This window comes from Alligator sinensis, unplaced genomic scaffold, assembly GCF_000455745.1.
Source record: "Alligator sinensis unplaced genomic scaffold, ASM45574v1 scaffold327_1, whole genome shotgun sequence".
NCBI lineage: Eukaryota > Metazoa > Chordata > Crocodylia > Alligatoridae > Alligator > Alligator sinensis.
In genome coordinates this window covers 1,133,242-1,146,770 of record NW_005842379.1, presented here as the reverse complement: position 1 = coordinate 1,146,770, position 13,529 = coordinate 1,133,242, and the positions used below count along the sequence as shown (strand labels likewise).

General features: G+C 45.0%; 2 protein-coding genes across 5 annotated transcripts in view; one reads left to right on the top strand and one right to left on the bottom strand.

The window, feature by feature from the left end:
* The window catches only part of NME7 (NME/NM23 family member 7), a 159,664-nt gene extending 148,561 nt beyond the window's left edge, over positions 1 to 11,103 (top strand). For all 4 annotated transcript variants that reach the window (XM_025210909.1, XM_006029448.2, XM_025210906.1 and 1 more), the window contains one exon: positions 10,797 to 11,103. In XM_025210909.1, the coding sequence (XP_025066694.1) occupies positions 10,797 to 10,829 (33 nt within the window). In that variant the 3' untranslated portion in view covers positions 10,830 to 11,103. The remainder of the gene's footprint in view (positions 1 to 10,796) is intronic.
* Positions 11,092 to 13,529, bottom strand: part of ATP1B1 (ATPase Na+/K+ transporting subunit beta 1) — a 22,034-nt gene continuing 19,596 nt past the window's right edge. The window contains exon 7 of the mRNA XM_014522628.2: positions 11,092 to 12,350. Coding sequence (XP_014378114.1) covers positions 12,084 to 12,350 — 267 coding nt within the window. The 3' untranslated portion in view covers positions 11,092 to 12,083. The remainder of the gene's footprint in view (positions 12,351 to 13,529) is intronic.

Below are 13,529 nucleotides of genomic sequence, written 5' to 3'. Positions count from 1 at the left end.
GCTCAGGCTGCTTTGCCCCGGCCTATGGGGGCTTGGAGAAACCAGAAGTGCCATAGTAGGCACTTCCGGTTTCACTTTCTCTTACAAGCCAGCATGCTGGTTAATTGAGCGTGCTGACTTGTAAGATGTCGGTTAACGGAACTTTTACTGTATTTAAAAAAGTTGGACATATACAAGTTCATGGGGTCAGACGGGACACACCCTAGGGTGCTGAGGGAGTTGGCTGATGAGATTGCAGAGCCATTGGCCATAATCTTTGACAACTCATGGCAATTGGGAGAGGTCCCAGATGATAGGAAATGGGCAAATGTAGTACCCATATGTAAGAAAGGGAAAAAAGAGGATCCAGGGTACTTCAGATTAGTCAGTCTCACCTCAGTCCCTGGAAATATCATGGAGCAGGTCCTCAAGGAATCCATTTCTAAGCACTTGGAGGAGAAAAAGGTGATTAGGAAGACTTGGCATGGATTCACAAGGGGCAAGTCATGCCTGACCAACCTGATTGCCCTCTATGATGAGGTGACTGGCTCTGTGGATGTGGGGAGACCGGTGGATGTGGTGTACTTTGATTTTAGCAAGGCTTTTGATATGGTGCCCCACAACATTCTTGCAGGCTGGAGAAGGAAGTACAGGCTGAATGAACAGCCTGTTGCGGGGTTTGAAAACTGACTGGAGTATCGGGCTCAGAGAATACTAATGAATGGCTCGATGTCTAGTTGGCAACTGGTATCAAGTGGAGTGCCCCAGGGGTTGGTCCTGGGGCCAGTTTTGTTCAATATCATCATCAACGACCTGGAAGATGACATAAAGTGCACCCTCAGCAAGTTTGCCAATGACACCAAGCTGGGGGGAGTAGTAGATGTATGGCCTAGACAAATTGGAGGATTGAGCCAAAAGAAATCTCATGAGGCTCAACAAGGACAAGTGCAAAGTCCTGTACTTAGGAGGGAACAATCCCAGGCACCAGTACAATCTGGGGGCTGACAATCTGGGGGCAGCCCATGCTGGCTGGGCAGCAGCTCTGCAGAAAAGGATCTGGGGGTTACAGTGGAATAAGCTGAATATGAGCCAACAGTGTGCCCTTGTTATCAAGGCTAATGGCATACTGGGCTGCATTGGTAGGAGAGTTGCCAGTACGTCAAGGGAAGTGATTATTCCCCTCTGTTCACCACTGGTGAGACCACGTCTGGAGTGCTGTGTTCAGTTTTGGGCCCCGCACTACAGAAGAAATGTGGACAAATTGGAGAGGGTCCAGGGGAGGGCAAAACAAATGTTGAGGGAGCTAAGCCACGTGACTTATAAGAAAAGACTGAGGGAATTGGGTTTAGTAGTCTAGAGAAGAGGAGACTGAGAGGGGATTTAACAGCAACTTTCAACTACCTGAAGTGGGGTTCAAAAGAGGATGGAGCTAGACTGTTCTTAGTGGTGACAGATGACAGGACAAGGAGCAATGGTCTCAAGTTCCAGCAAGGGAAGTTTAGGTTAGATATTAGGAAGAATTGTCTTACTAGGAGGGTAGTAAAACACTGGAACAGGTTACCCAGAGACATTGTGGAAGCTCTATCCTTGTAGGTTTTTAAGATCCAGCTAGACAAAGCTTTGGCTGAGATGATCTAGTTGGGGCTGGGCCCTGCTCTGAGCAGGGGGTTGGACTAGATGACCTCCTGAGGCCCCTTCCAACTCTCATTTTCTATGATTCTAAGGCTGTGTGGTATGTTCACACCCTAGGACCCAGACTTAATCTTTTTAAATCTTTAGTTCTATGGCAGTTTTTCTTTTTGTTTAATAACGTTCCCTGGCTTGCTTTGGACCCTTTTAATTTCACCTGTATGTTTTGAAACAGATGGATCCTAACTGAGCATAGTATTTGAAAAGAGCCTGTGCTTTCAGAACATGCCATAGCACTGCCACACGTTAAGTGCTGTTCTCTCTCCTTTGATTAATATGGTCTCCATTGTGTTCATTATATCCTGACCATGCATTGAGCAGTTAATTGAAAGCCTGTTGGTGCATGTGAGTAGTACAAATTGTTCCTGCCTTACCATCCTATGCAGTTCTATTTCTTATGGGTCCCTTGGTACTTTGGTAAGAGGGGAAGGGCATCGCCTGGTTGTCCTGACCATAATCCTATCTGCATATCTGAACTGGGTCTGCATTTTAATCTGGGATAGTTTCTCCTCACTTCCTGTTGGCTGTGGGTTAATGCTACAAACTGTTAAATAGTTACTTTGTTTCACCCCAGAAGTGGCTTCATGTCAGTAGGATGAGCTCCTTGTTTGCACATTGGTTTATATTTATAATATCCTTTGGATTGGAAGCCACTGTGCAGATGCAGGGTGAGTTTTGTTTTAAGTGCTTCAAGCTAGGATGCTGCTGTAGCACTATGCTAAGTCAAGAGCAGCTGCGGCAGAACTCTCTCTCGGCCATCAAAAAGTGGAGCCAGATTTGTGCTGCCATATTGAGCAGGTCTAATGGCCAACACAGTATTTCAGTTTTCAGCTGTGGTTTGAAATTGAGTTAGCCCTGAAGAATGCTGAGGCCTAAGTGTCATAGATTGGCTAAAGTTATTTGGCTCACTGCCCTGGGGGTTTAGATCACTGAATCAGAAGGGAGTGGCATCAAAATACTCTGTGAGATGGCATAGGTGAATTGCATGCAGGCTCCCTTCATGCAGAGGACCAGCTGGCTGTTGATTAATAGAGGATTGAGGAGCCTTCCATTTCTTGGCTGATGATTTTAATTAAGCAACAGGTGAGGAACAATAGAAAATTGCCCCCACCCTTTTGGGAACCAGGGTAATGGTCTCAGCTCATTCCCAAAGAGGAATTGTTTACATTTCCTACCCCCACTACCACCCCCACTACCACTGCTTACAGAAGGGGCTTGTCTACACTGCTCCTGCCCTTCATTTGGGACCACTGCCAGGCAGCACACCCTGATTGCTCAGTCCAGCTCAGCATGCAAACAGACCCAGAAGAAAGGTGAGGTAGCAGTTCTCAGTGCTTCATTGCTGGAATGTGGGGCATGCTTCTTGGTGTGGTCCCAGGTGCAGTGCAGAGGTTGTGTAGACATGCCCTACCAAGTTGGCAGTCTGGGATTGGCAGTGTCAAGTGAGAGGCTAAGCAGGGTGGGACCCTGAATAGGGAAGCAGGCTGGAAGGGACCTCCAGAGGTCATCTAGTCCAACCCCCTGCCTGAGTCAGGATCATCCCTATCAAACCATCCCATATATACCAGAATCTAAACTCTACATAAGACTACCTTCAACCCTGACGCAACATAGACCTAACACCCTAACCTGCCACAGGTGAAGCAGGGGAACCATGGCAGCCAATGTCCTGCTTCTATGAAATGTTGTCAATATATGTTCAAGAGACCCAGGGTAGAGAGCCATGCCCCCTGCTAACAGAAGAAGGCAACCCCCTTTGCCAGTGGTGATGCATAGGGGGTGCACAGGGCTGTACGTGCACCCCCGAGAGCACTGGTGCATCCCCTGTCAGGCTGCGCTCCCTGTTTAGGCGATGGACAGGGAGGCAGGTGGGAGCACCGGTGCCCCCGCTGCGAGCACCAGCCAGGGAGCACGGCCACCAGCAAAAGCTGCCACGTTGCTTCTGGAAGTGGCCACAAGACTTCCAGCAGTGGCACAGCCGCTTTTTGGTGAGTGATATCGGACGCAGGAGGATGCCCCCCCCCGACTCAAGAGGCACCAGTTGCCCATGCCCTCTGTCTCCTCCCCCCCACCCAGTTCATACCAATATGGCCATGAGGTAAAATTCCTTTCTGACCCCAAATATGGTGATTGGTCTGACCCTGAGCAGAGTAAGACCATCTAGCCAGGAACCTCTGATTTTGATCCCAGCAAGAGCATTGGAACACCCTAGTCAAAGTCCCCAGCCTTTGGCTGTAGCCAACACCCAATGTCTCTGAGGGAAGCTTAAAAACACCCTGACACATGTAGCAGATGGGGGAAGGGAACAATCAGCAAAGCCCAGAAACATGCTAAATGAACTGTCTTCTCACCCCACAAGAACAATCCTGGTGAGGTAGAGGCACTCGTCTGAGGCTGTGCCATACCTTGTCAGGGTTTAGCAGAGAGCATCACTCCACAGCAGTCTGTGTCCCTTTCATCAGAACAAAACTCGCCTGTATCATTTTTGTGAGGGAAGTTTCCATTGCTTGGTCAAATCACATATTGTGAATATCTCCAGGCCTTCAGTTTGAAATCCTTTGCAGTACTTTCTGCCTCTATCAACAAGACCTTTCCTTGTCATTGGAAAGCCAGCTTGCTTGAGGGGCTTGCTTTCCTTTCTTTAATGTACCTGCCCTCTCTCTGCTTTCAGGGCACATGCTGTTCCACACAGAATTGTCTGCATGAGTGACCTGGTCAGGACGTATTGGATTTTATTGTTGCCTGCACAACTCTGCAAACTCCCCAAACTGCTAGAGGGCGGGAAGTTTAGAAATAGGTATCTGGAAGCTTGTAGGTGGAACTATTGTCCTCACTAGCACTAGTGTTGTTGTGAGGTCGTCCCCCGCATGGGATGAATCAGATCCAGAATCTGGGAAGTGAGCTAAGTTCTTATTAATCAGTTCACTGCTAGTGACTGTCTGGGGAACTAAGCTGCTCTGAGCCTTTCGGATAGGGCAGGATATCAATCTGAATAAATAAATATAAGTCTCTCCCAGGTGAGCTGATTAGTTTGGTTGAAGCCAGAGGGTCACAGTTATTCATCCATGTTATACAGAGAGCAGGGAGCAGAGAAGACTTACCTGCACTTGCAAAGCAGTTTACCCTGGTGGAATGGTTGCTGGGATTAGTAAAGAGATTACTTTCTTACTTACTTTTGTGCGGGCCCTCTCCTGATCCCGCCTGGGTCGCCATGTGTGAGTTCTCTCCCAATCCCATCTGGGTCGCCATGTGCGAGCCGGGGGCGAGCTGGGCCCGTCTTTGTGCACACAGGCTGTGGCCAGCAGCCCGGGCACGCGGGGCCGGAGAAAACCGGGGCGCGGTATGGTACGCTCGAGCTAGAATCAGTCACGGAGGCATAATGGTTGATTGAAAAGATTATTTACTTACACCCAAGGTGGTCGCGGTGTAGGCTGGTCAGCTTTCCAGGCACGGCTCCGCTTGAGTTCTCGGTGGAGGACTCTAATAGACTCGGTTCCTTGACCCCGGAGTGGTTTAGGCTCCGCGGGTTCAATAATTCGTTCTCACGGAGCAGCTGTATCTCCGTGGGTTACTCGGTTCCCAGGTCCCCCGGAGCTGTTAAGACTCCGTGGGTTCGACAATTAGGTCCTTAGGATAGGGATATGTCTGGACTGCGATCGGCGACGGGGAGAAGCTAGAGGTTATGTCCCCCGGAGTTGTTAAGGCTCCGAGGGTTCGACAAATTAAACCTCTGTTGCCCTCTTAAGGAAAAAGCTGGGTTCGTAGGGATCAGCAGCGCTTAGAAATCCTCACGCTCCTTTCCCAAACTCCACGTGCTTTCTCTCTCTCCAACTTGGGTGGCAACCACCCAAGCCTTTTGTACGGCTAGCAAGCCAATAGCTAGCCGCCACGTATGCCTACATTTAGAACCAGCCAATAATGTGGCACGAATCTAAATACAAATGGCAGGATCTCCTTTGTACCGTGCATCACTATAATGCAAAAGAAATGCACGATGCAAAGAAGGCTACAGAACTGGCGGGAAAAACTCCTGCACGCGGGTTCTTAATTGCAACAGAACACTCCACCGTGCAAAAGAGCTGCAATTTGGCAGGAACATGATTTAGCGATGCCGAAGCACACACAAACAAGAAAACCACAACTTTGGGTTGTGACAACTTTAATTTCATCTTCTGCTTCAAATCTAGCCAAGAGCAGTAGCAAGCTTGACAAAGGCCATTGAACAGGTTCTTTGTGAAATGAGTTTGGCTTGCACGCCTCAATCTAGTTCCTAGTGGATAATTGTCTAGAGCTAAACCGTCACTACCTTTGGCCCTCTTTTGTCAGCCAGGGGGACCAAAGGTCTGAGTGGACTATTGCAGTGTACTGTACTGTACTCCCTAGGGCCTACGTTATCAGTGCTCTGTCATTCTTCTTTCTTTAAACTACAGTGTGTTGCTGTAGGGGTGTTCTGTTGTAGGTCTTTGGTTAACACTGCCTGTCCACACTGAGCTAGTCAGGACCAAGTGTCACTGTCCTGGAAACTAAGATGCTTTCCAGTTCCAGTCTGAGGGCCACTGGAAGCTGTGTGTTGGGAAAGCTTATTTTTCTGGTGTCTTTGGATGGTGGATAGGGAGATAATTTTTGGCTGGCTTCCAAAGTGGTGAGAAATCCCAGGTCCTTCTCTTTTAGATGCTCAAGAAGTATCTTAAAATGTCTGTCTTCACGAAAGGCATGGGCTTAACTTCCTGAGCACCCGGTCCCTCTGAGGCATGTCTACTTGGGCACCTACAACTGAGGCACTGAAAGTCACTAGGTAGTTTGAAAGCATTGGCCTCGCTCACAGTTATCAGTTCACCATCTTTCCTGAGTGCTAGCTTTTAAATATATAATTTCAACTGGGGGAGGTGAGTGATACTGTTTGCTTCTGATTAGCTGTAGCTACAGTTGTCATTTTAATGTCTTACTCAGCAACACAACACTACTGAAAATCAAGTTCTTGGAACAGAGGTTCCATTCTTCAGTCCCATATATGTGTAAATTGTTAACAAGTTTTACTGTGAGTATGGTGGCAGGTGACCCATATAATTGTATCTGGAAAGAGCATAATGGCACATAGTTTCATAGGTTCTACAGTACTCATTGTGCTTGTTCTGACCTTTGAGATGCTTGTCAGCACGTTCTGTATGGGTTTTTAAACAATCCAGTAAGAGCTAATGTAAAAGGCAGATATTTTTCAGGCCATGGGTGAGCAGAAACTGAGAGAGAGCTCCTTATCCAGAGAAGCCATGCGAGTGGAGAGAATACTGGTCACACTGAGCTGGAGACTTTTAAGGGCTAGGACAAATGTAATTAACCCTCTTTACTATTGCCAGTAGTGGGGCATTCATCAGTTTATTTCAAAGCACTGTACAAACGTGAGTGAAGTATATCTGTGTCATAGATTGAGGTTCTGAGGCCTAGAGAGGTTAGAGCGAGTGGCCGGGGCGTTTCAGTGGCAGACTAACGTGAAGTCCCTTTCATTTTATCGTTGACCATTAACGATGTCTGAAATGCAGACTCAAAAGAGATAGGTGATGCTTAGAATTATTTACACCAAAGGAATGGATTCCACACCATGTTACCTTTTCTGCACAGATCCTTTTAGTCTGTCCATCATTGTAGGTCTGTGACCGACACTGGCTTCCATCTGTGGACTCTGACAGACTGAAAGGTCAGGGCAGAGTTGGATATAAAACCCCACAGCTTGGCATGTTAGAGCTCATTGTAATCACTGACCCGGTAAAACCTCACTGATGTTTACACAGAAGCATGTATGCTAACACACGCCACTTAGCTATAATCTTTAAAGGTATCTGTGTTCTGGATATGTTTTAACGTGCCTGTCACTGTGGAATCCAGATGCTAGTATTGACAAGAACAGAGATAAAATTCACTTTAATGGATAAAATTACACTTAACTACCTTGATTCAATCTGGCAGAAAGAACATAGTGTTCAAATAAGCAGCATATAATGTATTATTTAAGCAGCAAGGAAGGAGCAGCCCTCTGGAGCAGAACAGGTTTTATAAAGTCACTCCCTATACAACCAAAACCACCCAAGCAAAGATGGTGGCAGACAGGCTCCTCCATAAGTAACAATGAAATTAAAATTCTTAATCAGCAGGATGCTGCTGCCAATGATTTAAAAAGATGCATGTCTTGGGGATTTGAGAAAAGTGCAACCAGTGCTGCAGTGGTAATGTCTAGGAGTTGCTGCTGTGGACCAGACCCTCTTGTGCTAGATAGTGTACAAGCACAGAACAGAGGTCCTGTCCCAAAGAGGTTATATAATGTAAGTATCCAGCATCCCTTCAGAATAAAACGTCTTTGAAGCATTTGAGGTATTATCATATATCTCTTTGCTCTGCTTGTCCGATAGCAGGTTCCCCTAGTGTCAGCCTCTCCGTTATCTCTCCGTTATCTTTTTGCACCCCCCAGCAGCCATTTTTAATGGGAAGACTCGTATTTCTCATAGCCCTTTAATTCTGGCAGTGTTTGCCCAGGTCAGTCTCCTTTGTATCATCCCTGGTTGTAGTCATGTTGGGGCCTGGATGTCTTGTTTTTGCACGTAGCTTCTGATCCTCTAGGAGTCTGGGGGTAGAGGAAGTGCTCCATGCTTTGACAGTTGTGGGATCACAAATAGAATGTTGGAGGATTTCTAATTGTATTAACCAGAAGGTTGAATTGTCCTAGTTCTTCTGAGATCACTGAGGCTAGAGTTCCTGAGTACAGAACTGGGACCATGTAGGCTGTGTTTACAGAACTCCAGGGGTAATATTTCTGTAATGGGATTCTGTCTCAGTCACTATGCTCAGGATTGAAAATTAGCATCCCTGGCCTGAAACACAGTGGTTTGACCTGCACTATCAATTTAGATTGGCATTCATTGGTAGCTGTTTGGTGTAGAATGCATTACAGAATACTCTGAAGACTCTCGTGTATAATTTAGTATCTTCATTTTCTATGCAAATAAAATCATAATTTGAGTGAGAAAGGGAAAGCATTGAGCTGTAGACCCTACTCATGACAGAGTGTAACCCTATTGGCTGCGTCCAGACAAGTGTGGCTCTGTGGTATGTCGTGCCACATACCACACATTTAACTGCTATCTGTGCTGCAAGGTGGGGGGTTGAGCCCTGGCTATCCAGGGGGCAGAAAAACCCACAGAAAAAAAGCAGAGCGGGCCACATGGGAGCAGTGTGCGCCACTCAAAACTGGGCCCCAGCTGCCAGCCAGGCTCCACGCGGCAGGATTGCCACTGCTGCAGCCCCAGGAGGATCCCCAGGACCCCAGGTCAGGCTGCTGGGGGCAGTGCAATATTGTCCCCAGCCTCTACTACCTGCCAGAGGGAACATGGCACAGGTGTTCCCCAGGGACAACTAGTGGTGGAACAAGGTGTGCCACTGCTAATTCTCCCCAGGGAATCAAGCATCCACGCACATGTGAATGCAGCTTTTGAGGCCAATAGCAAAACTTCTTCATCTCAAAAAGACCAGCATTTCATCTTCTGTGTCTCATTGGAAACATGTTATAAGTGTGTACATATCCTTGGCCACATTGCAATCAGGTCTTCTTCACAGTGCAGGCGTTTTCTCTGTTGAATTGTTTAGTCAGCGCCTGCTTGGGATCTGTTCCAGTAGCATACTGCTGGCCAGGGCAGGGACTGTCCCTGTGTGGTACAGGATCCAAGACAATAGAGCTTGTGACTGGACTCTTAGTGTGCCACTACAGTGTGCACCCTGAACATGCGACAAGGTAGGGGCGAGGTTCCAGCCACATGTCCTGCTTTGCTTAGGCATGGCTAGAATCTTCTTACCGGAGATTGAGATGTCTGGTACCCAGCAAATGGTCCTGCCTCTCCAGCAGTTCCAGCAAGCATGCTTTTAGTGAGAGTTATGCTGTCTAAGCAGCAGCATTAGTCTAATGGGTGACAGCTGGCCATTAACAGGCCAGCTTCAAAGAGGTATGTTTTAGTTCCTTTAAAATAGACAGTCCCAGTACTCTCTTGTTAGAAACAAATGCTGTTTCATTGCATCACTGATTTACTTTGAGCATCAGATTCTGGGGTGATGGGCTGAATAAGAAATCTGGACCATACTTCTTGGCTTTGCAAAGGTACTTTTCGCTCTGTTCTAATCCTTTTGAATCAGGTTGTGAGATCTTGTCTCCTTCCCAGATTCTCTCTGCCTCCCTGTACCCCGGCCCTCCTTCCCCTTTTCGGGAGTGCTCAGTTCCAACTCCAAGGTGTCAAAGATGGAAGTAGCCTAATTAACAGAAACACTGTTTCAGAGATGAAAATAACGATGTCCATGTTCTTGTGAACCACAAGTGGACTGCTTTTAGAGCTTCAAGTCCGAAGTAACAATGAGTAATAAGCATTTGAATTGATGTCCATGCCACACTTTCTAGTAAAGGCTCCAGAGCAGGTGGTGATGTCTGACTTCTAGTGGATGACAATTTGGCCTTATTTTTTAAAACGTTATTTGTTTCCATCAGGGATTTGAGAAGTTTGGGCTTTGACATAGTAGCAGATCTCATATTGCATGGCATGCACAGTGACAAAAAACGAAAAATACCATCTCATTAAATACCACCACTGAGTTGCTGCTTTAGATTAGTACGCAACAGGTAAGTCAGCAGTAGTACCCAAAGTAAAAGTCAGTGATGTATCCATTACTTTAGGAAAAGCAAAGTTGGTTCTATGCCCTGTTGAGAGTAATGGAGCTAAAAGCTTTCAAATTCACTTTATTGCCATTCCCTACTTAAAAAAAAAAAAAAAAAAGGCAAGTTCACTTTTGAGTAACAGGGTAACACTTTTGAGTAACTTTTGAGTCCTTCGTTATGCTTGGTATGGCACTGTGTGCAGCCTTTGAAAGTAGTAAACACAGCTTTTATAGGGTGAACAAGGATGACTTGTGCTTTATTCAACTACGCAAGCTTTCAAGATGACTAGATACAGCCAAATTTTCAGAATCTAGTGAACATCCTGGGATCCAAGGGAATATTCTTGACTGTACATTTTATCTAGACAAAGAATAGCACCATCTAATCTTTTCTAAGCACAGCCTTAGCAAACTTAACTGACCAAAATTTTCTTTTTAAACAGGTTCAGTATTTTTTCAAGATTCTTGACAATTAAAATAAAACAGTAGAACATGGACAAACAGCTATGGTTTCATTTCCCGAAGAGGAAAAAAAGCCACAAAGAGGTGTGTGTGTGTGTGTGTGTTCATTCATTTATTTCTCCAATGTTTTAACCTGACTGAAATACAAGATCAACAAGAGCACTGTACTCCTGGCTATTATTACATAATGTTAGAACATAGAGGCTTGCACTTTAGACAACATTTAACACCATTCTATGGGGTACTGCATTGCTTTTATAAAGTTTAAAATAAAGATTTATTTTCACACATGTGACTTTGGTTTATTTCATACATTACACTTTCTTGCAGAAAAAATAAAATTGTACAACTGCATAAATATAAAATTCTTCCACCATGAAAATGGTTAAAACATTCAATAAAGACATTAGCACCACACTGTGTGATGCCTCGGGGGGAGGGGGGAAAGGAGTGGGGGGAGAGAGAGAGAAAGAAAGGAGAGAGAGAGAGAAAATACACACAAAACCAAAATAGTTTTTTCCTACCACTGATGAGTGATAGCCTGACCCAGGTCTCACACACAACATACTGGAAGATGAGGGGAAAGGTGGAAAGAGACAGCATTCGCTACAAAGCACAGTACACAATCACCTAGTTTTCTTTTAGCTTTACTTAAGTTAGTTTTCCCTGCCACCCCTCCAAATAAGAATACCCTAACACTACAGGAAAATAAGAAGGCTCTATGGAGTGCTGTTAAATAGTCTCACAGGTGGGCCTTTATGTTTAAGAGGGGGGAAAAAAATTAGAGTATCATGCCAGTTCTAGTCCCATGGAGTATTTACACCTTGGACACCAACATTTTTGCTCACAGAAAGTAGAAAACAAATACAATACATGGCTTGGAAAAAAAAGTGACCAGAGTATGCACCTATAGTACTGTACACTAAATAAAATACACTAGGCAGCAATACTTAGGGGCCAGAAACACTGCTTACTACAAGTCAGTTATGGAATCATAATTTACAGTAAAAATGGGCATGTCCCAAGGCTCAATTGTTTTCTTTTGTCATTTACAGTAGAATAAATATTTAAATATTCCTGTCGCTATTGCTACACTTTAAGTTTACATTCTAACCTAGTAAATGCAGAAAGCTAGTGTAAAGCATATAGATTACGTGTAGGTCCCATACGTATGACAGTTTGTTCAAGACTAGTAGGTTTTTTTTGTTTTGTTTATTTTAAACTTTTAAATGGCTAGGAGGATGGGAAAGAAAAAATGGTGCTTATGATCAGCTGCTCTTTATGTCAAATTTAACATCGAAGCGTCCCTGGAAACGGTCCTTGTCACTATAGTGAATGTTCTCACCGTAGGCCTTGCACTCTATGCGGACTTCTGTGTCAAAGGTCAGGTTAGTGAACTGCACTGCCACCAGGGGCTGGCGATAATCTGGCTGGAGGATCTTGCCATAGTATGGGTAATATTGTAGAGGAAAGCCAGGAAATCCCCCCAGCCCGTAATATTCTACAGTGCCTAGTTTAGACACATCATCTTCTTTCTAAAGAAAGGGGGAGGAAGGAAAAAGAAAAAAGTAAAACGCCACTTTGCAAGCAAATTCCAGCACTGTATCCAACCACTGATCTTTGAGCAACTGAATTTTGTTTAGCCCTTGAATGCAGTCTGCATATTGCACAGAATATTTTCATGTCCTAAGGGATAGTGAATAAGTCTAGATAAACTGGAAAAGGAGTAGAATTTGTTCGGGGAAGCATATCTGACATCAGGATGACTGTCCCCCCCTTTTTTTTTTCTTTTTAAGAAGTACTTCTCTACAGTTTCAGCAGTTCTGTTGTCACCTTGTACCATTGAGCTGCTGTGGTACAATCCACACTGCTCCACCCTGACCACTTGCATCAGTTTTATACACAAGAAAGGTCTGGGATTTTAATATGCAAGAGACAAGTTTGTGGTTGGTATCTTTTACTGAACCAACTACATGGCTGGGAGAGATTTAGATATGCTTTCAAGTATCACAGTATCCTTCCTTGGGTCTTTAAAAGATCTTAGAAAAGTTGACAAGAAACATGCTATTTCTTAATAAATCTAAGAGAAGGAAATATTTCAGAAAGTTAACTTTTTGCCACTCAGTCTGGTCTCCACAAATTGCTTGTGTGAAGAGCTCCATATGTTTGGGAACAGATATTGCAACCAAGTCTCTACTTTTGAGAACTAGCTGGCTGAAGAGCTTGAGAGGATGCCTTTAGTTTCCAGTTCATCCTTCTCCAAGCAGATTAGGTCAGTGATTGTTTTCAGTCACCATTCCTTTGGTCGGTGTCTGAGCTGGTTGCCTCAATCCAGTTCCTAATGGGAAGATGTTCCCAGCATAAAGGATTGGATCTGTTTGCCAGCAGAAAGGCAAATAAATGAGTGGACAGTTAGAGCTGGCTCATGTTTCAGGAATGAGGCAAACTTAAATTCTGTTCATGCCTAGAATAGACAGTACAAATTCAGAATTTCCTCCACCCCCAGAGCATGGCTTTGAACCTTGTAAGTCTGTTACAATGCAAAAGCAAAATTTGGATGGTGCATGTCATGAATTTGGCTTAGTCTACCCTTTGCAATGGACTGATGAGAACCAACATTTGATATTTCCACTCCACGTTTTGAAAGATATTGGATTCTCATAAGAAGAAGCAACTGTTTGCCTGTCCAGAATTTAACACAAGAGACATAGACA